This window comes from Oncorhynchus kisutch, linkage group LG13 (genome assembly GCF_002021735.2).
Source record: "Oncorhynchus kisutch isolate 150728-3 linkage group LG13, Okis_V2, whole genome shotgun sequence".
NCBI classification, from domain to species: Eukaryota; Metazoa; Chordata; class Actinopteri; order Salmoniformes; family Salmonidae; genus Oncorhynchus; species Oncorhynchus kisutch.
Window position 1 is genome coordinate 73757118 of NC_034186.2, and position 27814 is coordinate 73784931.

Genomic DNA, 27814 nt, shown 5'->3' on the forward strand with positions numbered 1-27814 from the left:
CACTCTACTATCATAATAACCACTATTACCACTCTACTATCATAACAACCACTATTACTGCTTTACTATCATAACAACCACTACTACTACTGCTCTACTTTCACAACAACCACTATTACTGCTTTACTATTATAACAACCACTACTACTACTGCTTTACTGTCATAACAACCATTATTACCACTCTACTATCATAACAACCACTATTACCACTTTACTATCATAACAACCACTATTAATGCTTTACTATCATAACAGCCACTATTACCGCTCGACTATCATAATAACCACTATTACCACTCTACTATCATAACAACCATTATTACCACTCTACTATCATAACAACCACTATTGCCACTTTACTATCATAACAACCACTATTAATGCTTTACTATCATAACAACCACTACTACTTCTGCTCTACTATCATAACAACCACTATTACTGCTTTACTATCATAACAACCACTACTACTACTGCTCTACTATCACAACAGCCACTATTACAGCTTTACTATCATAACAACCACTATTACCACTCTACTATCATAACAACCACTATTACCACTCTACTATCATAACAACCACTATTACCACTCTATTATCATAACAGCCACTATTACCACTCTACTATCATAACAACCACTATTACCACTCTACTCTCATAACAACCACTATTACCACTCTACCATCATAACAACCACTATTACCACTCTACTATCATAACAACCACTATTACCACTCTACTATCATAACAACCACTATTACTGCTTTACTATCATAACAACCACTACTACTACTGCTCTACTTTCACAACAACCACTATTACTGCTTTACTATTATAACAACCACTACTACTACTGCTTTACTATCATAACAACCACTATTACTGCGTTACTATCATATCAACCACTATTACCACTCTACTATCATAACAACCACTATTACCACTCTACTATCATAACAACCACTATTACCACTCTACTATCATAACAACCACTATTACTGCTTTACTATCATAACAACCACTACTACTACTGCTCTACTTTCACAACAACCACTATTACTGCTTTACTATTATAACAACCACTACTACTACTGCTCTACTATCATAACAACCACTATTACTGCGTTACTATCATATCAACCACTATTACCACTCTACTATCATAACAACCACTATTACCACTCTACTCTCATAACAACCAGCATTACCACTCTACTATCATAACAACCACTATTACCACTCTACTATCATAACAACCACTATTACTGCTTTACTATCATAACAACCACTACTACTACTGCTCTACTTTCACAACAACCACTATTACTGCTTTACTATTATAATAACCACTACTACTACTGCTTTACTATCATAACAACCACTATTACCACTCTACTATCATAACAACCACTATTACCACTCTACTATCATAACAACCACTATTACTGCTTTACTATCATAACAACCACTACTACTACCACTCTACTATCATAACAACCAGCATTACCTCTTTACTATCATAGCAACCACTATTACCACTCTACTATCATAACAACCACTATATTACCACTCTACTATCATAACAACCACTATTACTGCTTTACTATCATAACAACCACTACTACTACCACTCTACTATCATAACAACCAGCATTACCTCTTTACTATCATAACAACCACTATTACTGCGTTACTATCATATCAACCACTATTACCACTCTACTATCATAACAACCACTATCACCACTCTACTATCATAACAACCACTATTACCACTCTACTATCATAACAACCAGCATTACCTCTTTACTATCATAGCAACCACTACTACTACTGCTCTACTTTCACAACAACCACTATTACTGCTTTACTATTATAACAACCACTACTACTACTGCTTTACTATCATAACAACCACTATTACTGCGTTACTATCATATCAACCACTATTACCACTCTACTATCATAACAACCACTATTACCACTCTACTCTCATAACAACCACTATTACCACTCTACTCTCATAACAACCAATATTACCACTCTAATATCATAACAACCAGCATTACCACTCTACTATCATAACAACCACTATTACCACTCTACTATCATAACAACCACTATTACCACTCTACTATCATAACAACCAGCATTACCACTCTACTATCATAACAACCACTATTACCACTCTACTATCATAACAACCACTATTACTGCTTTACTATCATAACAACCACTACTACTACTGCTCTACTTTCACAACAACCACTACTACTGCTTTATTATTATAACAACCACTACTACTACTGCTTTACTATCATAACAACCACTATTACTGCGTTACTATCATATCAACCACTATTACCACTCTACTATCATAACAACCACTATTACCACTCTACTATCATAATAACCACTATTACCACTCTACTATCATAACAACCACTATTACTGCTTTACTATCATAACAACCACTACTACTACTGCTCTACTTTCACAACAACCACTATTACTGCTTTACTATTATAACAACCACTACTACTACTGCTTTACTGTCATAACAACCATTATTACCACTCTACTATCATAACAACCACTATTACCACTTTACTATCATAACAACCACTATTAATGCTTTACTATCATAACAGCCACTATTACCGCTCGACTATCATAATAACCACTATTACCACTCTACTATCATAACAACCATTATTACCACTCTACTATCATAACAACCACTATTGCCACTTTACTATCATAACAACCACTATTAATGCTTTACTATCATAACAACCACTACTACTTCTGCTCTACTATCATAACAACCACTATTACTGCTTTACTATCATAACAACCACTACTACTACTGCTCTACTATCATAACACCCCATTTTACTGCTTTACTATCATAACAACCACTACTACTACTGCTCTACTATCACAACAGCCACTATTACAGCTTTACTATCATAACAACCACTATTACCACTCTACTATCATAACAACCACTATTACCACTCTACTATCATAACAACCACTATTACCACTCTATTATCATAACAGCCACTATTACCACTCTACTATCATAACAACCACTATTACCACTCTACTCTCATAACAACCACTATTACCACTCTACCATCATAACAACCACTATTACCACTCTACTATCATAACAACCACTATTACCACTCTACTATCATAACAACCACTATTACTGCTTTACTATCATAACAACCACTACTACTACTGCTCTACTTTCACAACAACCACTATTACTGCTTTACTATTATAACAACCACTACTACTACTGCTTTACTATCATAACAACCACTATTACTGCGTTACTATCATATCAACCACTATTACCACTCTACTATCATAACAACCACTATTACCACTCTACTATCATAACAACCACTATTACCACTCTACTATCATAACAACCACTATTACTGCTTTACTATCATAACAACCACTACTACTACTGCTCTACTTTCACAACAACCACTATTACTGCTTTACTATTATAACAACCACTACTACTACTGCTTTACTATCATAACAACCACTATTACTGCTTTACTATCATAACAACCACTACTACTACTGCTCTACTTTCACAACAACCACTATTACTGCTTTACTATTATAATAACCACTACTACTACTGCTTTACTATCATAACAACCACTATTACCACTCTACTATCATAACAACCACTATTACCACTCTACTATCATAACAACCACTATTACTGCTTTACTATCATAACAACCACTACTACTACCACTCTACTATCATAACAACCAGCATTACCTCTTTACTATCATAGCAACCACTATTACCACTCTACTATCATAACAACCACTATTACCACTCTACTATCATAACAACCACTATTACTGCTTTACTATCATAACAACCACTACTACTACCACTCTACTATCATAACAACCAGCATTACCTCTTTACTATCATAACAACCACTATTACTGCGTTACTATCATATCAACCACTATTACCACTCTACTATCATAACAACCACTATCACCACTCTACTATCATAACAACCACTATTACCACTCTACTATCATAACAACCAGCATTACCTCTTTACTATCATAGCAACCACTATTACCACTCTACTATCATAACAACCACTATTACCACTCTAGTATCATAACAACCACTATTACGGCTTTACTATCATAACAACCACTATTACTACTCTACTATCATAACAACCACTATTACCACCCTACTATCAAAACAGCCACTATTACCAATATACTATCATAACAACCACTATTACTACTATACTATCATAACAACCACTATTACCACTCTACTATCATAACAACCACTATTACCACTCTACTATCATAACAACCACTATTACCACCCTACTATCATAACAGCCACTATTACCACTATACTATCATAACAACCACTATTACCACTATACTATCATAACAACCACTATTACCACTCTACTATCATAACAACCACTATTACCACTCTACTATCATAACAGCCACAATTACCACTTTACTATCATAACAACCACTACTACTACTGCTCTATTTTCACAACAACCACTATTACTGCTTTACTATCATAACAACCACTACTAATACTGCTTTACTATCATAACAACCACTATTACGGCGTTACTATCTTAACAACAAATACTACTACTCGTCTACTATCACAACAACAACTAATAACAACCACTACAACTCCTGTTCTACTATCGTAACCACAACTACTACTACTGCTCTACTATCATAACAACCAGCACCACTACTACTCTACTATCATAACAACCACTATTACTACCACTCTACTATCATAACAACCATTATTACCACTCTACTATCATAACAACCACTATTACCACTTTACTATCATAACAACCACTATTACTGCTTTACTATCATAACAACCACTACTACTACTGCTCTACTATCATAACAACCACTATTACTGCTTTACTATCATAACAACCACTACTACTACTGCTCTACTATCATAACAACACATTTTACTGCTTTACTATCATAACAACTACTACTACTGCTCTACTATCATAACAACCACTATTACCACTCTACTCTCATAACAACCACTATTACCACTCTACTATCATAATAACCAGTATTACCAATCTACTATCATAACAACCACTATTACTACTTTACTATCATAACAGCAACTATTACCTCTCTACTATCATAACAACCACTATTACCACTCTACTATCATAACAACCACTATTACCACTCTACTATCATAACAACCACTATTACCACTCTACTATCATAACAGCCACTATTACCACTTTGCTATCATAACAACCACTATTACCACTCTACTATCATAACAACCACTATTACTGCTTTACTATCATAACAACCACTACTACTACTGCTCTACTTTCACAACAACCACTATTACTGCTTTACTATTATAACAACCACTACTACTACTGCTTTACTATCATAACAACCACTATTACTGCGTTACTATCATATCAACCACTATTACCACTCTACTATCATAACAACCACTATTACCACTCTACTATCATAACAACCAGCATTACCACTCTACTATCATAACAACCACTATTACCACTCTACTATCATAACAACCACTATTACTGCTTTACTATCATAACAACCACTGCTACTACTGCTCTACTTTCACAACAACCACTACTACTGCTTTACTATTATAACAACCACTACTACTACTGCTTTACTATCATAACAACCACTATTACTGCGTTACTATCATATCAACCACTATTGCCACTCTACTATCATAACAACCACTATTACCACTCTACTATCATAATAACCACTATTACCACTCTACTATCATAACAACCACTATTACTGCTTTACTATCATAACAACCACTACTACTACTGCTCTACTTTCACAACAACCACTATTACTGCCTTACTATTATAACAACCACTACTACTACTACTGCTTTACTGTCATAACAACCATTATTACCACTCTACTATCATAACAACCACTATTAATGCTTTACTATCATAACAGCCACTATTACCGCTCGACTATCATAATAACCACTATTACCACTCTACTATCATAACAACCATTATTACCACTCTACTATCATAACAACCACTATTACCACTTTACTATCATAACAACCACTATTAATGCTTTACTATCATAACAACCACTACTACTTCTGCTCTACTATCATAACAACCACTATTACTGCTTTACTATCATAACAACCACTACTACTACTGCTCTACTATCATAACACCCCATTTTACTGCTTTACTATCATAACAACCACTACTACTACTGCTCTACTATCACAACAGCCACTATTACAGCTTTACTATCATAACAACCACTATTACCACTCTACTATCATAACAACCACTATTACCACTCTACTATCATAACAACCACTATTACCACTCTATTATCATAACAGCCACTATTACCACTCTACTATCATAACAACCACTATTACCACTCTACTCTCATAACAACCACTATTACCACTCTACCATCATAACAACCACTATTACCACTCTACTATCATAACAACCACTATTACCACTCTACTATCATAACAACCACTATTACTGCTTTACTATTATAACAACCACTACTACTACTGCTTTACTATCATAACAACCACTATTACTGCGTTACTATCATATCAACCACTATTACCACTCTACTATCATAACAACCACTATTACCACTCTACTATCATAACAACCACTATTACCACTCTACTATCATAACAACCACTATTACTGCTTTACTATCATAACAACCACTACTACTACTGCTTTACTATCATAACAACCATTATTACCACTCTACTATCATAACAACCACTATTACCACTTTACTATCATAACAACCACTATTAATGCTTTACTATCATAACAGCCACTATTACCGCTCGACTATCATAACAACCACTATTACCACTCTACTATCATAACAACCATTATTACCGCTCTACTATCATAACAACCACTATTACCACTTTCCAATCATAACAACCACTATTAATGCTTTACTATCATAACAACCACTATTAATGCTTTACTATCATAACAGCCACTATTACCGCTCGACTATCATAACAACCACTACTACTACTGCTCTACTATCATAACAACCACTATTACTGCTTTACTATCATAACAACCACTACTACTACTGCTCTACTATCATAACACCCCATTTTACTGCTTTACTATCATAACAACCACTACTACTACTGCTCTACTATCACAACAACCACTATTACAGCTTTACTATCATAACAACCACTATTACCACTCTACTATCATAACAACCACTATTACCACTCTACTATCATAACAACCACTATTACCACTATACTATCATAACAACCACTATTACCACTCTACTATCATAACAACCACTACTACCACCACTCTACTATCATAACAACCACTACTACTACTACTACTGCTCTACTATCAAACCAACCACTACTACTACCACTCTACTATCATAACATCCACTATTACTGCTTTACTATCATAACAACCACTATTACCACTCTACTATCATAACAACCACTATTACCACTCTACTCTCATAACAACCACTATTACCACTCTACTATCATAACAACCAGTATTACCACTCTACTCTCATAACAACCACTATTACCACTCGACTATCATAACAACCAGTATTACCACTCTACTATCATAACAACCACTATTACTGCTTTACTATCATAACCGCCACTATTACCACTCTACTATCATAGCAACCACTATTGCCGCTCGACTATCATAGCAACCACTATTACCACTCTACTATTATAACTACCATTATTACCACTCTACTATCATAACAACCACTATTACCACTTTACTATCATAACAACCACTATTACCACCCTACTATCATAACAGCCACTACTACTGCTCTACTATCATAACAACCACTACTATTGCTCTACTATCATAATCACCACTACTACTACTGCTCTACTATCATAACTACTACTACTACTACTGCTCTACTATCATAACCACCACTACTACTACTGCTCTACTATCATAACCACCACTTCTACTGCTCTGCTATCATAGCAACCAGCACTACTACTGCTCTACTATCATATCCACCACTACTACTGCTCTACTATTATAACCACCACTACTACTGCTCTACTATCATAACCACCACTACTACTGTTCTACTATCATAACCACCACTACTTCTGCTCTACTATCATAACCACCACTACTACTGCTCTACTACCATAACAACCACTACTTCTACTGCACTACTATCACAACAACCACTACTACTGCTCTACTATCATAACCACCACTAATACTACTACTACTCTACTATCATAACCACCAATACTACTACTACTACTCTACTATCATAACCACCACTACTACTGATCTACTATCATAATAACAATGCCCTACGCCCCTGGGGCGGCAGGGTAGCCTAGTGGTTTGAGCGTTGGACTAGTAACCGAAAGGTTGCAAGTACGATTCCCTGAGCTGACAAGGTACAAATCTGTCGTTCTGCCCCTGAACAGGCAGTTAACCCACTGTTCCTAGGCCGTCATTGAAAATAAGAATTTGTTCTTAACTGACTTGCCTAGTAAAATAAAGGTAAAATGAAAAAAATAAAAATAACAACCCCTATTAAATAACAACCCCTATTACTGTTCCACTATCACAACAATGACCAGTTATGCTACAGCAGTTACTATTACTACTTGTACTGCTAATTCTACCTGTAGTAACTTGACAAGGAATGCCCACAAGCAATTAAATATTACTTTCCTTTACTTTCAACCTAAGAAATAAAAGGTGTATAACCATGTACAAATGGTACAAATACAGAAAAGTGATACAGCCCACTCAACCTGTGGTAGAGTCACGTTGAACAGGTACAACTCTGGGTGATCATCAGAGGGGAAAAGTCACGGTCAAGGCCAATGCCAATAATAACCATGAACACATGAATAGTAATCATACTAAACTGCAGGTACGAACAATATTTAATGTAATTATTTATATAGTGTCAACACTATAACACTACTGAATCTACTACTACTACTGTCCAGGGTTATAGTGCCAAGTTTATTTTATTTGCATCACTTCAGGATATGAATTGAAATTCAAGCCCTGAGGTTGAAAAGTCCTCATAGTATTTATTGTCTGACTGAATTGAAATGGCAATGACCCAAACCCTGATATTCTACTGACCTCTCTACTACCTCCTATGCTGTCGTTGCTTAAATCATGCCGGCCCAGTCAGCCATGTGATTTGACTAATGGGACTTCTGTTGAACATCATTAGCCGTTTAGCCAGACTCCACAGCTACAGCAACAGATGGCCCAGGGCATATTGAAACGCAACAACAGACTGAGGTACCTGTATAAAGCTGCCTTCTCAAAGAGAAGACGAGAATCTTTAGAAAAATTGCCACTTTCTGTGCCTTTTTTCCACTTGACTTTGAGTGTATCTCTTCAGTCTTGACCTTCACCAATGACAAATTGATATGGATAACTGTCATATTGAAACACAATGACACAGAATAGGAAAGCATACACACACACGTTCCTCCAAACAAAAACATTTTACTAAGCTCTGTCTCATCCCTGGGGCTTTCTCTCCACTTGACTGTGCTTTCTGTGCTTTCTATTCTCTCTCTCTCTCTCTCTCTCTCTCTCTCTCTCTCTCTCTCTCTCTCTCTCTCTCTCTCTCTCTGTCTCTGTCTCTGTCTCTGTCTCTGTCTCTCTCTCTCTCTCTCTCTCTGTGTGTGTCTCTCTCTCTCTGTGTGTGTCTCTGTGTGTGTCTCTCTCTCTCTCTCTCTCTCTCTCTCTCTCTCTCAGACCATAGCTGTAGACTGTTTTTGTTTTGATGGCATCCTTCTCTCTTCGCACCTCCAGCCAGCTCCAACCAGCTCCAGCCTGCCAAATCTGGCAGGTGTGTCAAATCCACACAGTACATCTGACCTACTTGGCAGGTGAGGTCAGGTAGAGCTGGCGCTGCCACCACACAGCTGGCATGTTCCAGCAAGCTGGTTTTAGGGAAAACATGGGCAATAGGGGGTAGGGGCAATTCTGTCAAACAGCCACCCATGACATCCTGCCAGACATGTCCACAGACGTGTGGGTACATGGTAGCTGCCTGGGCGGCAAAGTATATATAATCCCGTTTCTATCAAGCCCTAGACAAAACAACCAACTGCTTCTCAAATCATATACAAACTACTGCTTGTATCAAACCCTTTGCAAACTACTTTAGATCTCAAAAGGAGAAAGGAAACATTTGTGCACTGCAGAGGTGCTGGTTGTGGAGAGATCAATAAGATCTCAGAGTCACACATTGTGCAACCATTATCTCACATGAGGCAGTGTGTAACGACACAACTATTACAGTTCATCAAATCATTGGTCAGTGTCTCTCCTCCTGAATGCAGTTATGACAAGACATAACAACATGACATAATATAAACTGACATAAGAGGAATAACGGAATAATGGAATAGAAGAGGATGTCAGAATGGATGTTGAGAAGCGGCCCTTAAGGAAACGTGAATGTGAGAAACATCTCCTATCCTCTAGGAATGAATCCTCTTCTTTAGTAATCCCCATATACAGTATAATACCTTCCTATTACCAGATCCATCCTCACTTAACAGCTCCTGTTACTAGAGCCCTCCACCATACTGCACCATTGTTCAGCCTGGGGTACACAGACGTAAGAGCAAGGGCATGCTAAACGCCACAAATAACATAAATAAAAGCAACAACAAATACAACCTGTGAGTGCACATCTGAACTCTTACCCAGGATCTTGTTTCATAGACTTGGAATTATCAGTGTGTAGGCAGCTAAAGGCCTTTGTCCTCCACGCCACGAGCAAAGACGATTAAACAACGAGTCAAGCCAAACAAGGAGCATCCTCTTGAGACAATACAGTGTGTGTGTGTGTGTGTGTGTGTGTGTGTGTGTGTGTGTGTGTGTGTGTGTGTGTGTGTGTGTGTGTGTGTGTGTGTGTGTGTGTGTGTGTGTGTGTGTGTGTGTGTGTGTGTGTGTGTGTGTGTGTGTGTGTGTGTGTGTGTGTGTGTGTGTGTGTGTGTGTGTGTGTGTACTGTAAAAATGACAATTAAGCATCAGTGTTTTGACAGCCTCTGCTAAAAACAGCCTTTCTCACTATTACAGACTAAATCTCTTTCTCTCTAATCCCCGACTTGGAAATGGACAATGGGCAAACATAGTGTTATAATAACACCCTATCAGAATTCAATTATTGAATTATCTGGCTCACTGTCATCTCTATTTCTACTGAAATGTCTATATGTGTCTCTACTATTCCTTGAGTTTTAGTCAGTCTGTCTGTTTCATCCATTATTTCTTGCAGTCCATTTCTGTCCTTCTCTCCCTCTGCCTCTTTGTGCCTCTCTGTCTCTCTCTCTGGTCCTCAGCTTATCTGTAATGACTATAAAACTGTCACAAGTTGTGATGATCCCTACAAACAACACTGACACACACAAACTAAATATTTCCTTTCATCAGATGGAAGACAGAGAGGAAAAGGAGAGAGGAGGAAGAGAGGAAGGTATATAAAAAGAGATTCTCAAGAATAGTAAAGTGCTGCTACTAATGCCTGAAAGCCATAGTACAGCATCCCTCATTCCTCAGGACTTATCCCCTGTTCAACATCCCTTATTCATCAGGGCTCATCCCCTGTTCAACATCCCTTATTCATCAGGTCTCATTCCCTGTTCAACATCCCTTATTCATCAGGTCTCATTCCCTGTTCAACATCCCTCATTCCTCAGGCCTCATCCCCTGTTCAACATCCCTCATTCCTCGGGCCTTATCCTCTGTTCAACATCCCTCATCCCTCAGACCTCATCACCTGTTCAACATCCCTCATTCCTCAGGCCTCATCCCCTGTTCAACATCCCTCATTCATCAGGCCTCATCCCCTGTTCAACATCCCTCATTCATCAGGCCTTATCCCCTGTTCAACATCCCTCATTCCTCAGGCCTTATCCCCTGTTCAACATCCCTCATTCCTCAGGCTTTATCCCCTGTTCAAAATCCCTCATTCATCAGGCCTCATCCCCTGTTCAACATCCCTCATTCCTCGGGCCTTATCCTCTGTTCAACATCCCTCATCCCTCAGACCTCATCACCTGTTCAACATCCCTCATTCCTCAGGCCTCATCCCCTGTTCAACATCCCTCATTCATCAGGCCTCATCCCCTGTTCAACATCCCTCATTCATCAGGCCTTATCCCCTGTTCAACATCCCTCATTCCTCAGGCCTTATCCCCTGTTCAACATCCCTTATTCATCAGGCCGTATCCCCTGTTCAACATCCCTCATTCCTCAGGCCTTATCCCCTGTTCAACATCCCTCATTCCTCAGGCTTTATCCCCTGTTCAAAATCCCTCATTCATCAGGCCTCATCCCCTGTTCAACATCCCTCATTCATCAGGCCTTATCCCCTGTTCAACATCCCTCATTCATCAGGCCTTATCCCCTGTTCAACATCCCTTATTCATCAGGCCGTATCCCCTGTTCAACATCCCTCATTCCTCAGGCCTTATCCCCTGTTCAACATCCCTCATTCCTCAGGCTTTATCCCCTGTTCAAAATCCCTCATTCCTCAGGCCTCGTCCCCTCTTCAAGATCCCTCATTCCTCAGGCCTCGTCCCCTGTTCAAGATCCCTCATTCCTCAGGCCTCATCCCCTGTTCAAGATCCCTAATTCCTCAGGCCTCATCCCCTGTTCAAGATCCCTCATTCCTCATTCCGCAGGCCTCATCCCCTGTTCAAGATCCCTCATTCCTCAGGCCTCGTCCCCTGTTCAAGATCCCTCATTCCTCAGGCCTCGTCCCCTGTTCAACATCTCTCATTCCTCAGGCCTTATCCCCTGTTCAAGATCCCTCATTCCTCAGGCCTCATCCCCTGTTCAAGATCCATAATTCCTCAGGCCTCATCCCCTGTTCAAGATCCCTCATTCCTCAGGCCTCATCCCCTGTTCAAGATCCCTCATTCCTCAGGCCTCATCCCCTGTTCAAGATCCATCATTCCTCTGGCCTCGTCCCCGGTTCAAGGTCCCTCATTCCTCAGGCCTCGTCCCCTGTTCAAGGTCCCTCATTCCTCAGGCCTCGTTCCCTGTTCAAGATCCCTAATTCCTCAGGCCTCATCCCCTGTTCAAGATCCCTCATTCCTCAGGCCTCATCCCCTGTTCAAGATCCCTCATTCCTCAGGCCTCATCCCCTGTTCAAGATCCATCATTCCTCTGGCCTCGTCCCCGGTTCAAGGTCCCTCATTCCTCAGGCCTCGTCCCCTGTTCAAGGTCCCTCATTCCTCAGGCCTCGTTCCCTGTTCAAGATCCCTCATTCCTCAGGCCTCATCCCCTGTTCAAGATCCCTCATTCCTCAGGCCTCATCCCCTGTTCAAGATCCATCATTCCTCTGGCCTCGTCCCCGGTTCAAGGTCCCTCATTCCTCAGGCCTCGTCCCCTGTTCAAGGTCCCTCATTCCTCAGGCCTCGTTCCCTGTTCAAGATCCCTAATTCCTCAGGCCTCATCCCCTGTTCAAGATCCCTCATTCCTCAGGCCTCATCCCCTGTTCAAGATCCATCATTCCTCTGGCCTCGTCCCCGGTTCAAGGTCCCTCATTCCTCAGGCCTCGTCCCCTGTTCAAGGTCCCTCATTCATCAGGCCTCATCCCCTGTTCAACATCCCTCATTCATCAGGCCTTATCCCCTGTTCAACATCCCTCATTCATCAGGCCTTATCCCCTGTTCAACATCCCTTATTCATCAGGCCGTATCCCCTGTTCAACATCCCTCATTCCTCAGGCCTTATCCCCTGTTCAACATCCCTCATTCCTCAGGCTTTATCCCCTGTTCAAAATCCCTCATTCCTCAGGCCTCGTCCCCTCTTCAAGATCCCTCATTCCTCAGGCCTCGTCCCCTGTTCAAGATCCCTCATTCCTCAGGCCTCATCCCCTGTTCAAGATCCCTAATTCCTCAGGCCTCATCCCCTGTTCAAGATCCCTCATTCCTCATTCCGCAGGCCTCATCCCCTGTTCAAGATCCCTCATTCCTCAGGCCTCGTCCCCTGTTCAAGATCCCTCATTCCTCAGGCCTCGTCCCCTGTTCAACATCTCTCATTCCTCAGGCCTTATCCCCTGTTCAAGATCCCTCATTCCTCAGGCCTCATCCCCTGTTCAAGATCCATAATTCCTCAGGCCTCATCCCCTGTTCAAGATCCCTCATTCCTCAGGCCTCATCCCCTGTTCAAGATCCCTCATTCCTCAGGCCTCATCCCCTGTTCAAGATCCATCATTCCTCTGGCCTCGTCCCCGGTTCAAGGTCCCTCATTCCTCAGGCCTCGTCCCCTGTTCAAGGTCCCTCATTCCTCAGGCCTCGTTCCCTGTTCAAGATCCCTAATTCCTCAGGCCTCATCCCCTGTTCAAGATCCCTCATTCCTCAGGCCTCATCCCCTGTTCAAGATCCCTCATTCCTCAGGCCTCATCCCCTGTTCAAGATCCATCATTCCTCTGGCCTCGTCCCCGGTTCAAGGTCCCTCATTCCTCAGGCCTCGTCCCCTGTTCAAGGTCCCTCATTCCTCAGGCCTCGTTCCCTGTTCAAGATCCCTCATTCCTCATTCCTCAGGCCTCATCCCCTGTTCAGGGTCCCTCACTCCTATGATCCCCAGTTCATCTCAGCATAGCATTTGCCCCTGTTCCCATCATGACCCAACAAGTCATCACCATCTCCCCACCTTATTCCCTCAGCCAGTCCCAATTAATTCCCTCCCCCTTCCCCTTGGCCCTAACCCTCCAGTATTTGCAGATCTGTAAGGTGGAAGCAATATGGTGGAAGCTCTAACACAGAACTGCTGATACCTATCCAGACCTTACAGATCTGCAAACATCAAATGGTTAGGACCAAGGGGTAGGTTTAGGGAGCGTCTTGCCTTACCCTTTGCCCTTTGACCTCCATCTCCCCCTTTCTTCTCCCCTCTCCTTTTTACCCCCTACCACACCTTAAACCTTCCCCAAGTCTCCCCTCACTCTCTACATCCTTCCCCTTCCTCCATCCCTCCGCCGCCCCTGTCCTCACCGTCTCCCTTCCTCCTCCCGTCCTCCCTTATCCTCCCCATCTCCCGGCCTCCTTCCTCCTCCCCTCCTCCCCTGTCCTCACCGTCTCCCACCAGCTGCAGCAGGGCCAGGTCGAGGGGGCGTTTCCAGCGGGAGTTCTTGTGCAGGGCGATACCGTAGCCTGTGGTGGCAAATACCTTCCCAGAGCCTATGGTCATCACCTTTGACAAGCAAACATCAATCAATCAAGCAAGCAACTACTCACTCAATCACTCACTCACCCAACCAATCAACCAAGCAATACATCACATTTTGTATTGCCATTTTCACAAATGCAATTTTCACAAAGTGACAGCAACCGGCTATCTAGCTGACAATAAAACACAATAAAGGAGTAAATAGATAGAATACATCAAGTCAAACTTGTCTGGTCATCACCTTACAACCCTCGTCTTTCCTGGCCATGTAGTTCAACACAGCTGCATCGTAGATAAAGGCATCCAACTTCCTGTAGAGAGAGCGGGGGAGTTAAAGAGTTAGTAGAACAGGGGGATGGAGTAGAGAAAGAGAAAGGCAAGAGTTGAGAGAGATCTGAAGTTAGAATGAGAGAGAGGGAGGAGAGAGAAAGGGAGAAAGTGCTAAAGAGAGTGAAAAGTAAAGAGAGTGAAAGAGAGAGGGGATGGAAGGTGGAGAGAGAAGGATTTATACAGTACTGTGAGAAAAGAGATGGGAGGAGAGAGAGAGAGGGAAAGAAAATGTACACACTTCCGGGGCAAAAGACACATGGGGGAGAGAGATAGAGAGTGATGAGTATTATAAAGTTTAAGCACAAACACACCGAGAGAACACACAGGGGAGGAAATAACCAGAGAGAGAGAGAGAGAGAGAGAGGGTGGGTGGGTGGGGGGGAGGGCATATATTAAAGAAAGGAAAGGAAATACTGATGGAGAGATAAAGAGAGGTTGAGGTAGAGCGAAAGAGAGAGAGAAGAGGGGTGAGAGAGGAAGACAGAGGGAGCGACAGAGAGCATCTCATTCCCAGCACATTAACAGTGTTCTATAAATGGGGTGGCGAGGCAATCGGGGAGAGATGATGACAGGGGCTTAGTGACAGTAAACTGTAAGGATTATACAACCCAGCAGACATATGATGCAGATTTAACAAGAGGAGCAAGGAGAGGAGAGTGGAGAGGAGAGGGAGAGGAGAGGGTAGAGGGGAGGATGCAAAGAGAAGGAGAGGAGAGGGGAGAGGGTAGAGGGGAGGGATGCAGAGAGAAGGAGAGTAGAGGGATGGAGAGAGAAGGAGAGGAGAGGGGAGAGGAGAGGGAGAGGAGAGGGTAGAGGGGAGGGATGCAGAGAGAAGGAGAGTAGAGGGATGGAGAGAGAAGGAGAGGAGAGGGAGAGGAGAGGAGAGGAGAGGGGAGAGGGTAGAGGGGAGGGATGCAGAGAGAAGGAGAGTAGAGGGATGGAGAGAGAAGGAGAGGAGAGGGGAGAGGAGAGGGATGCAGAGAGAAGGAGAGGAGAGGGTAGAGGAGAGGTATGGAGAGAGAAGGAGAGGAGAGGGGAGAGGAGAGGGGAGGACGCAGAGAGAAGGAGGGGAGAGGGGAGAGGAGAGGAGAGGGTAGAGGGGAGGGATGGAGAGAGAAGGAGAGGAGAGGGGAGAGGAGAGGGATGGAGAAAGAAGGAGAGGAGAGTGTAGAGGGGAGGGATGCAGAGAGAAGGAGAGTAGAGGGATAGAGAGAGAAGGAGAGGAGAGGGGAGAGGAGAGGGATGGAGAAAGAAAGAGAGGAGAGTGTAGAGGAGAGGGATGCAGAGAGAAGGAAAGGAGAGGGTAGAGGAGAGGTATGGAAAAAGAAGGAGAGGAGAGTGTAGAGGAGAGGGATGCAGAGAGAAGGAGAGGAGAGGGGAGAGGAGAGGGATGTGAGAAAGAAGGAGAGGAGAGAAGGAGAGGAGAGGGTAGAGGAGAGGTATGTGAGAGAAGGAGAGGAGAGGGGAGAGGAGAGGGTAAAAGGGGAGGGATGCAGAGAGAAGGAGAGTAGAGGGATGGAGAGAGAAGGAGAGGAGAGGGGAGAGGAGAGGGATGGAGAAGAAAGGAGAGGAGAGTGTAGAGGAGAGGGATGCAGAGAGAAGGAGAGGAGAGGGTAGAGGAGAGGTATGGAGAGAGAAGGAGAGGAGAGGGGAGAGGAGAGGGTAGAGGGGAGGATGCAGAGAGAAGGAGAGGAGAGGAGAGGGTAGAGGGGAGGGATGGAGAGAGAAGGAGAGGAGAGGGGAGGGGGAGAGGGATGGAGAAAGAAGGAGAGGAGAGTGTAGAGGAGAGGGATGCAGAGAGAAGGAGAGGAGAGGGGAGAGGAGAGGGGTAGAAGGGGAAGGATGCAGAGTGAAGGAGAGGAGAGGATAGAGGAAAGGGCATGGAGAAAGAAGGGGAGGAGAGGGTAGAGCAGAGAGATGGAGAGAGAAGGACAGGAGAGGGTAGAGGAGAGGGATGGAGAGAGAAGGAGAGGAGAGGGGGGAAGTATTTGACTGTTTCTGTAATATAGAGTGGGACAGATGAGGACATTTTGGGGTGAGAAGTTTTAGGGTGAGAGATTGATATTGTGAGAGGGAAGTTTAGGGGAAAGAGTGAGAGTGAGGGGGATCATCTCATAGACATAGTTCAGATCCCAGAGGGGACACAAAGAAAGACAGACCCAGTCTTGAGGTTGTTAATGGCGTCCTCCACCCCTCTCTGGTTATATTTGACCATGTAATGGTGCATGCCAGGGTAGTTACTGCGGATGTTCTTCTCTGTACTTCCATTGGGCACCGTGCCAAACTTCAGAGGGGGGTACTGCTCTGTGGGGTGCTGGAACTGAAAGAGAGGTGAGAAAGGGGAGTTGAGTTGGGCTAAACATCCCTATTTTTATGAAGAAACAATGGGCCTATGTTTGAATAGAGAGGGGATAAGCCTGTGCTTTGCTACAGTACAAGGAAGTATATTTTTTTCTACATCAGAGAACCATAGAGACCAAATCACATAAACCGTATGAATCCAGTTGTATTGTAAAATAAGTGTATCTGTAGCCATGTCCAATCACCATAACACTGAGCAGTATCACGACAACAAAGTATTGACCATAAAGCACTGAGCTGTAATAGACCATGACAGTAAACTCAACATCAAGCTCAAAATACCATGCTATCATATTCAACCAAAACATTTAACATCAGAAAGCTGAGAGAGAGAGAAAGAAAGAGAGAGAGAGAGCGAGAGAGAGGGAGAGAGAGAGAGAGAGAGAGAGAGAGAGAGAGAGAGAGAAGGAGAGAGAGAGAGAGCCTGGACATCAATGTGTGCTTGCGAGTGAAATTTATGTTAAACTGAACATATTTTTAAACATTGGTACATCAGAATCAAACCCTTACCTATAACCCTTACCTATAACCCTTACCTATAACCCTTAACTATAACCCTTAACTATAACCCTTAACTATAACCCTTAACTATAACCCTTACCTATAACCCTTACCTATAACCCTTAACTATAACCCTTAACTATAACCCTTACCTTTAACCCTTACCTTTAACCCTTACCTATAACCCTTACCTATAACCCTTACCTATAACCCTTACCTATAACCTTTACCTATAACCCTTACCCACCTTACAAAAAAACACACCATCATTCTTCTATGTTTACCTTTTTGTCTGAGAGTCCAGAGACAGTGTCTATGTACTCCTCCTGGATCATGAAGGCAGCCAGGTTGGCTGTGTAGGAAGCCAGGAAGATGACAGCGAAGAAGGCCCAGATCAGCACCATGATCTTACTGGTGGTTCCTCTGGGGTTCTCTACTGGGACCGAGTTATTGAACACAATGGCCCACAGCAACCACACAGACTTTCCTATGGTGAACGTAGAGCCTCCTGCCTCTGGATGGAGAGAGGGACAGGAGGGGGTGGGGGGAGACCAGGGTTGGGGCAGAGAGGGAGTTTGGTGGGGTGGGGTATGAGGGAGAGAGAGAGAGAGAGAGGGAGGACGTGAGGGACAAGGAGGATGAGAGTCCCTCACTGGAAAAGTATGAATGCATCCAGTCAACAGTCCTCTCAATAGAGCTTTAAATGAAGGCCTGCAGTGTTAACGGGATACCAGCATGCTAGCAGATACCAATAGAGCTTTAAATGAAGGCCTGCAGTGTTAACGGGATACCAGCATGCTAGCAGATACCAATAGAGCTTTAAATGAAGGCCTGCAGTGTTAACGGGATACCAGCATGCTAGCAGATACCAATAGAGCTTTAAATGAAGGCCTGCAGTGTTAACGGGATACCAGCATGCTAGCAGATACCAATAGAGCTTTAAATGAAGGCCTGCAGTGTTAACGGGATACCAGCATGCTAGCAGATACCAATAGAGCTTTAAATGAAGGCCTGCAGTGTTAACGGGATACCAGCATGCTAGCAGATACCAATAGAGCTTTAAATGAAGGCCTGCAGTGTTAACGGGATACCAGCATGCTAGCAGATACCAATAGAGCTTTAAATGAAGGCCTGCAGTGTTAACGGGATACCAGCATGCTAGCAGATACCAATAGAGCTTTAAATGAAGGCCTGCAGTGTTAACGGGATACCAGCATGCTAGCAGATACCAATAGAGCTTTAAATGAAGGCCTGCAGTGTTAACGGTATACCAGCATGCTAGCAGATACCAATAGAGCTTTAAATGAAGGCCTGCAGTGTTAACGGGATACCAGCATGCTAGCAGATACCAATAGAGCTTTAAATGAAGGCCTGCAGTGTTAACGGTATACCAGCATGCTAGCAGATACCAATAGAGCTTTAAATGAAGGCCTGCAGTGTTAACGGGATACCAGCATGCTAGCAGATACCAATAGAGCTTTAAATGAAGGCCTGCAGTGTTAAAGGGATACCAGCATGCTAGCAGATACCAATAGAGCTTTAAATGAAGGCCTGCAGTGTTAAAGGGATACCAGCATGCTAGCAGATACCAATAGAGCTTTAAATGAAGGCCTGCAGTGTTAAAGGGATACCAGCATGCTAGCAGATACCAATAGAGCTTTAAATGAAGGCCTGCAGTGTTAAAGGGATACCAGCATGCTAGCAGATACCAATAGAGCTTTAAATGAAGGCCTGCAGTGTTAAAGGGATACCAGCATGCTAGCAGATAGCGCAATGACTGGAAGTCTATTGGTATCGCTAGTTAGTATTGGCTCGCGAAACAGTGTTTTCAACCCATTTTACTGTAAGCAACGTTATGGACAATATTGTTCCACTCAAGATGAACTAAATATCCAAAACCCTTGGAATGACTGATCCATGCCTTATGATAAGGTATATTTCCTGTTTTAAGGTGTTTGATTTCCTGTTTTTATTTGATCTGACCTAGTATTGATTCCATGCTCTTTTTAAGATCCTATTGTGGATTTTCTATTTCTTTACCTTTGGTACTGAACACTGCATTGATGAGGAAGAGCTTTAAAGTAAGCATTTCACTGTACTGTTTACACCTGTTGTATCCCGTGCACGTGACATATAAACTTTGATTTGATATAAGTAAATAACACCTTGCTGATTCCCTCTCAAGCACTTTGAATAAATATTGAACACCACCGCTTTCAACACTGAGATGAGAGATAAAGGGAATGTGTGAGAGGCGGACAGAGAGGTAGAGAGGTAAAATAAGTACAGCGCAGCAGTCATGCTGTAAAAGATGAGAGAGAGACCTAAGAGAGAGAGAGAGACCTAAGAGAGAGAGAGACCTAAGAGAGAGAGACCTAAGAGAGAGAGAGAGACCTAAGAGAGAGAGAGAGACCTAAGAGAGAGAGAGACCTAAGAGAGAGAGACCTAAGAGAGAGAGAGAGACCTAAGAGAGAGAGAGACCTAAGAGAGAGAGACCTGAGAGAGAGAGAGAGACCTAAGAGAGAGAGAGAGACCTAAGAGAGAGAGAGACCTAAGAGAGAGAGAGACCTAAGAGAGAGAGAGACCTGAGAGAGATAGAGAGAGAGAGAGAGAGAGAGAGAGAGAGAGAGACCTAAGAGAGAGAGAGACCTAAGAGAGAGAGAGAGAGAGAGAGAGAGAGAGACCTAAGAGAGAGAGAGAGAGACCTGAGAGAGAGAGAAGCCTAAGAGAGAAGAGAGACCTAAGAGAGAGAGAGAGAAACCTAAAAGAGAGAGAGAGACCTGAGAGAGAGAGAGACCTAAGAGAGAGAGAGAGAACCCTAAGAGAGAGAGAGAGACCTGAGAGAGAGAGAGAGAGAGAGACCTGAGAGAGAGAGAGAGAGAGAGCGAGAGAGTGCACCCACTTGTGACCTGTTGCCACAATAAAAGGGCAACGAGTGAAGAACAAACACCATTGTAAATACAACCCATATTTATTTTCTAAGAGAGAGAGAGAGACCTAAGAGAGAGAGAAGACCTAAGAGAGAGAGAGGAGAGAGAGAGACCTACAGAGAGAGAGAGAGAGAGAAGACCTAAGAGAGAGAGAGACCTAAGAGAGAGAGAGAGAGAGAAACTAAGAGAGAGAGAGAGAGAGAGACCTGAGAAAGAAAGAGAAAGAGAGAGAGAGACCTAAGAAGAGAGAGAGAAACCTAAGAGAGAGAGAGACCTGAGAGAGAGAGAGAGAGAGAGAGACCTGAGAGAGAGAGACAGAGAGAAAGAGAGAGAGAGAGAGAGAGAGAGAGAGAGAGAGAGAGAGCACCCACTTGTGACCTGTTGCCACAATAAAAGGGCAACCAGTGAAGAACAAACACCATTGTAAATACAACTCATTTTATTTTCCCTTGTGTATTTTAACCATTTGTACATTGTTACAACACTGTATATATATATAATATGACATTTCTAATGTCTTTATTGTTTTGAAACTTCCGTATGTGTTAATGTTTACTGTTCATTTTTATTGTTTATTTCACTTTTGTATATTATCTACCTCACTTGCTTTGGCAATGTTAACACATGTTTTCCCATGCCAATAAAGCCCCTTGAATTGAATTGAATTGAGAGAGAGTGAGACCTAAGAGAGAGAGAGAGATTATTGAATTGAATTGAGAGAGAGAGAGAACTAAGAGAGAGAGAGATTATTGAATTGAATTGAGAGAGAGAGAGAGACCTAAGAGAGAGAGACCTAAGAGAGAGAGAGAGGCCTAAGTGAGAGAGAGAGAGTGACCTAAGAGAGAGACCTACGAGAGAGAATGAGAGAGAGACCTAAGAGAAAGAGAGAGAGAGAAAGACCTGAGAGAGAGAAGGAGAGAGAGACCTAAGAGAGAGAGAGAGAGAGAAAGACCTAAGAGAGAGAAGGAGAGAGAGACCTAAGAGAGAGAGAAATATAAGAGAGAGAAGGAGAGAGAGACCTAAGAGAGAGAAGGAGAGAGAGACCTAAGAGAGAGAAGGAGAGAGAGACCTAAGAGAGAGAAGGAGAGAGAGAAACCTAAGAGAGAGAAGGAGAGAGAGAGAGACCTATAAGAGAGAAGAAGAGAGAGAGAGAGAGAGAGACTTAAGAGAGAGAAGAAGAGAGAGACCTAAGAGAGAGAAGGAGAGAGAGAGAGAGACCTAAGAGAGAGAAGGAGAGAGAGAGAGAGGAAAGAGAGAGGGAGAGAGACCTACGAGAGAGAAGGAGAGAGAGACCTAAGTGAGAAAAGGAGAGAGAGAGAGAGACCTAAGAGAGAGAAGGAGAGAGAGAGAGAGACCTAAGAGAGAGGAGAGAGAGACCTAAGAGAGAGAAGGAGAGAGAGACCTAAGAGAGAGAAGGAGAGAGAGAGAGAGAGAGAGACCTAAGATAGAGAAGGAGAGAGAAACCTAAGATAGAGAAGGAGAGAGAAACCTAAGAGAGAGAGAGAGGGAGAGGGAGAGAGACCTAAGAGAGAGAAGGAGAGAGAGAGAGAGAGTCTAAGATAGAGAAGGAGAGAGAGACCTAAGAGAGAGGAGAGAGAGAGACCTAAGAGAGAGAAGGAAGAGAGAGAGCGAGAGGAGAGAGAGAGGGAGAGAGACCGTACGAGAGAGAAGGAGAGAGAGAGAGAGAGAGAGAGAGAGAGAGAGAGAGGAAGAGAGAGGGAGAGAGACCTAAGAGAGAGAAGGAGAGAGATAGAGAGACCTAAGAGAGAGAAGGAGAGAGAGAGAGAGAGAGAGACCTAAGAGAGAGAAGGAGAGAGAGAGAGACCTAAGAGAGAGAAGGAGAGAGAGAGAGAGACCTAAGAGAGAGGAGAGAGAGACCTAAGAGAGAGAAGGAGAGAGAGACCTAAGAGAGAGAGAGAGACCTAAGAGAGAGAAGGAGAGAGAGAGAGACCTTAAGATAGAGAAGGAGAGAGAAACCTAAGAGAGAGAGAGACGAGAGAGAGAGAGAGGGAGAGAGACCTAAGAGAGAGAAGGAGAGAGAGACCTAAGAGAGAGAAGGAGAGAGAGAGAGACCTAAGAGAGAGAAGGAGAGAGAGAGAGTCCTAAGATAGAGAAGGAGAGAGAGACCTAAGAGAGAGGAGAGAGAGAGACCTAAGAGAGAGGAGAGAGAGAGAGAGCGAGAGGAGAGAGAGAGGGAGAGAGACGTACGAGAGAGAAGGAGAGAGAGAGAGAGAGAGAGAGAGAGAGAGAGGAAAGAGAGAGGGAGAGAGACCTAAGAGAGAGAAGGAGAGAGAGATAGAGAGACCTAAGAGAGTGAAGGAGAGAGAGAGAGAGAGTGAGAGAGAGAGAGACCTAAGAGAGAGAAGGATGTGTAATGTTTACTGTTAATTTTTATTGTTTATTTCACTTTATATATTCACTTTATATATTATCTACCTCACTTGCTTTGGCAATGTTAACACATGTTTCCCATGCCAGCCCTTGAATTGAATTGAATTGAATTGAGAGAGAGATAGAGACCTAAGAGAGAGAAGGAGAGAGAGCGCGGAGGTTTCGGACAGAGGCAGGAATCATACAGAATATGACAGCGGTGCAAACTGCACTGCTAAATAATAAATGTCTGCTTCAATATTAAACATATAGGGCTGCAATACAACATATAAGAGACAGTATTGGTTTCCATCCTCTGATACACACACTTTCATACCAATCAATGTTTCTGCAGTGGTACTTGATTGACTGACCAACCAACATCAACAACACAAACAAGGCATGGAAATGTCCTGTGGTGATGGACATGTACATCAGCCAAACACAGTGTAGGGAGGGTATTCTGGAATGTTCTGTCACATGATCTATGAGACACTGAACATATAGAACAACTGTATGGAATTGTGTATCCATTCAGTCACCTAGGAAACAACATGGCTTCCAAACATGGACCCAGCATATCCTCTTTCTAATGGAACTCTGTCACTTACTCTTTCCGCTGGAAAGGCTGCGGTTGTAGCCGACTGGACTGAAGAACTCAAATATGAAGACGGTCACAGCCACCACGGTCAGGCACATGACGAACATCATCACCCACACCGCTGGACTGTAGGGCTCTGAGGGAGAGGAGAGGAGAGGAGAGGAGAGGAGAGGAGAGGAGAGGAGAGGAGAGGAGAGGAGAGGAGAGGAGAGGAGAGGAGAGGAGAGGAGAGGAGAGGAGAGGAGAGGAGAGGAGAGGAGAGGAGAGGAGAGGAGAGGAGAGGAGAGGAGAGGAGAGGAGAGGAGAGGAGAGGAGAGGAGAAGGAGAGGATCAACAAAGACATTCAGTATAAACACAACTTAGAACACTTTAATACCTCTACCTACATGTACATATTACCTCAACTAACCTGTACCCCCTTAGAACACATTAATAACACTACCTACATGTACATATTACCTCAACTAACCTGTACCCCCTCACACTGGCTCTGTACCGGTGCCCCCACACACTGACTCTGTACCGGTGACCCCACACACTGACTCTGTACCGGTGCCCACACACACTGACTCTGTACCGGTGCCCCCGCACACTGAATCTGTACCAGGGCCCCCCGTATATAGTCTCGCTATTGTTATTTTACTGCTGCTCTTTAATTACTTGTTACATTAATTTCTTATTATTATGATATTTTTTTAAACTGCATTGTTGGTTAGGGGCTCGTAAGTAAACATTTCACTGTAAGGTCTACACCTGTTGTATTCGGCGCATGTGACTAATACAATTGGATTTGATTTGATTTGTTGATAGAGGCGACTGAGAATCCATCAGAGCCCAAACCAATCTTAGTTACAGAGCTCTGCGAGCAAACAAACCAGCTAGCTAACACAGCATGACCCACTACTCCAGTGTTTCTGTGTCTTCCATTCTGTTCACTGTAATTCAATCTAAAAAATGATTTCACCTGCTGACAGACTGGAAGTATAAGCTGAAACGACGTGACAAAGTAAAAGTAACAACAAACGCAAGTAAAGATTGAACCATTTGATGGAACCACAGCACTTTTGAATTGGGAGAGGGTAAGCTGATCCTAGATCTGTGCATAAGGTTCATTTACATTTGAGTCATTTAGCAGACTCTCTTATTGTCACGACTTCTACCAAAGTCGGTTCCTCTCCTTGTTCGGGTGGTGTTTGGTGGTCGACGTCACCGGTCTTCTAGCCATTGCCGATCCATTTTTCATGTTCCATTTGTTTTGTCTTGTTTTCACACTCACCTGGTTTCAATCCCGAATTACATGTTGTATATTTTCCCCCTGTTTCCCCCCATGTCCTTGTCGGAATTGTTTATTGTAAGTTCTTGTGCTATGTGTTACTGGTGTGCTATGTGTTACTGGTGTGCTATGTGTTACTGGTGTGCTATGTGTTACTGGTGTGCTATGTGTTACTGGTGTGCTATGTGTTACTGGTGTGCTATGTGTTACTGGAGTGCTATGTGTTCGGGTGTGCTATGTGTTTACTGGTGGTGGCTATGTGTTACTGGTGTGGCTATGTGTTACTGGTGTGCTATGTGTTACTGGTGTGCTATGTGTTACTGGTGTGCTATATGTTACTGGTGTGCTATGTGGTTACTGGTGTGCTATGTGTTACTGGTGTGCTATGGTGTTACGTGTGTGCTATGTGTTACTGGTGTGCTATGTGTTACAGGTGTGCTATGTGTTACTGGTGTGCTATGTGTTACTGGTGTGCTATGTGTTACTGGTGTGCTATGTGTTACTGGTGTGCTATGTGTTACTGGTGTGCTATGTGTTACTGGTGTGCTATGTGTTACTGGGTGTGCTATGTGTTACTGGTGTGCTATGTGTTACTGGTGTGCTATGTGTTACTGGTGTGCTATGTGTTACTGGTGTGCTATGTGTTACTGGTGTGCTATGTGTTACTGGAGTGCTATGTGTTACGGGTGTGCTATGTGTTACTGGTGTGCTATGTGTTACTGGTGTGCTATGTGTACTGGTGTGCTATGTGTTACTGGTGTGCTATGTGTTACTGGTGTGCTATGTGTTACGGTGTGCTATGTGTTACTGGTGTGCTATGTGTTACTGGTGTGCTATGTGTTACTGGTGTGCTATGTGTACTAGGTGTGCTATGTGTTACTGGTGTGCTATGTGTTACTGGTGTGCTATGTGTTACTGGTGTGCTATGTGTTACTGGTGTGCTATGTGTTACTGGTGTGCTATGTGTTACTGGTGTGCTATGTGTTACTGGTGTGCTATGTGTTACTGGTGTGCTATGTGTTACTGGTGTGCTATGTGTTACTGGTGTGCTATGTGTTACTGGTGTGCTATGTGTTACTGGTGTGCTATGTGTTACTGGTGTGCTATGTGTTACTGGTGTGCTAGTGTTACTGGAGCCCATGTGTTACTGGTGTGCTATGTGTTACTGGTGTGCTATGTGTTACTGGTGTGCTATGTGTTACTGGTGTGCTATGTGTTACTGGAGCCCATGTGTTTACTGGTGTGCTATGTGTTACTGGTGTGCTATGTGTTACTGGTGTGCTATGTGTTACGGGTGTGCTATGTGTTACTGGTGTGGCTATGTGTTACTGGTGTGCTATGTGTTACTGGTGTGCTATGTGTTACTGGAGCCCATGTGTTTACTGGTGTGCTATGTGTTACTGGTGTGCTATGTGTTACTGGTGTGCTATGTGTTACTGGTGTGCTATGTGTTACTGGTGTGCTATGTGTTACTGGTGTGCTATGTGTTACTGGTGTGCTATGTGTTACTGGTGTGCTATGTGTTACGGGTGTGCTATGTGTTACTGGTGTGCTATGTGTTACTGGTGTGCTATGTGTTACTGGTGTGCTATGTGTTACTGGAGCCCATGTGTTACTGGTGTGCTATGTGTTACTGGTGTGCTATGTGTTACTGGTGTGCTATGTGTTACTGGTGTGCTATGTGTTACTGGTGTGCTATGTGTTACTGGTGTGCTATGTGTTACTGGTGTGCTATGTGTTACTGGTGTGCTATGTGTTACTGGTGTGCTATGTGTTACTGGTGTGCTATGTGTTACTGGTGTGCTATGTGTTACTGGTGTGCTATGTGTTACTGGTGTGCTATGTGTTACTGGTGTGCTATGTGTTACTGGTGTGCTATGTGTTACTGGTGTGCTATGTGTTACTGGTGTGCTATGTGTTACTGGTGTGCTATGTGTTACTGGTGTGCTATGTGTTACTGGAGCCCATGTGTTTGTTGTTTTATATGCTGTTAGTTTTATATATTAAACTGCTCTGGCTATTCACCAAGTTCTGCTCTCCTGCGTTGCACTTCCCTGCCACCCCTTACACTTATCCAGA

At 43.0% G+C, this 27814-nt stretch overlaps 1 protein-coding gene across 1 annotated transcript in view; it reads right to left on the reverse strand.

Moving 5' to 3' along the window:
* LOC109887340 (glutamate receptor ionotropic, NMDA 2D) overlaps window positions 1-27814 on the reverse strand; it is a 129697-nt gene that overhangs the window by 63933 nt on the left and 37950 nt on the right. The window contains exons 8-12 of the mRNA XM_031838110.1: window positions 24473-24598; window positions 18846-19075; window positions 17859-18019; window positions 15611-15680; window positions 15276-15393 (exon numbers count right to left, since the gene is read on the reverse strand). Of these exons, the coding sequence (XP_031693970.1) occupies window positions 15276-15393; window positions 15611-15680; window positions 17859-18019; window positions 18846-19075; window positions 24473-24598 (705 nt within the window). The remainder of the gene's footprint in view (window positions 1-15275; window positions 15394-15610; window positions 15681-17858; window positions 18020-18845; window positions 19076-24472; window positions 24599-27814) is intronic.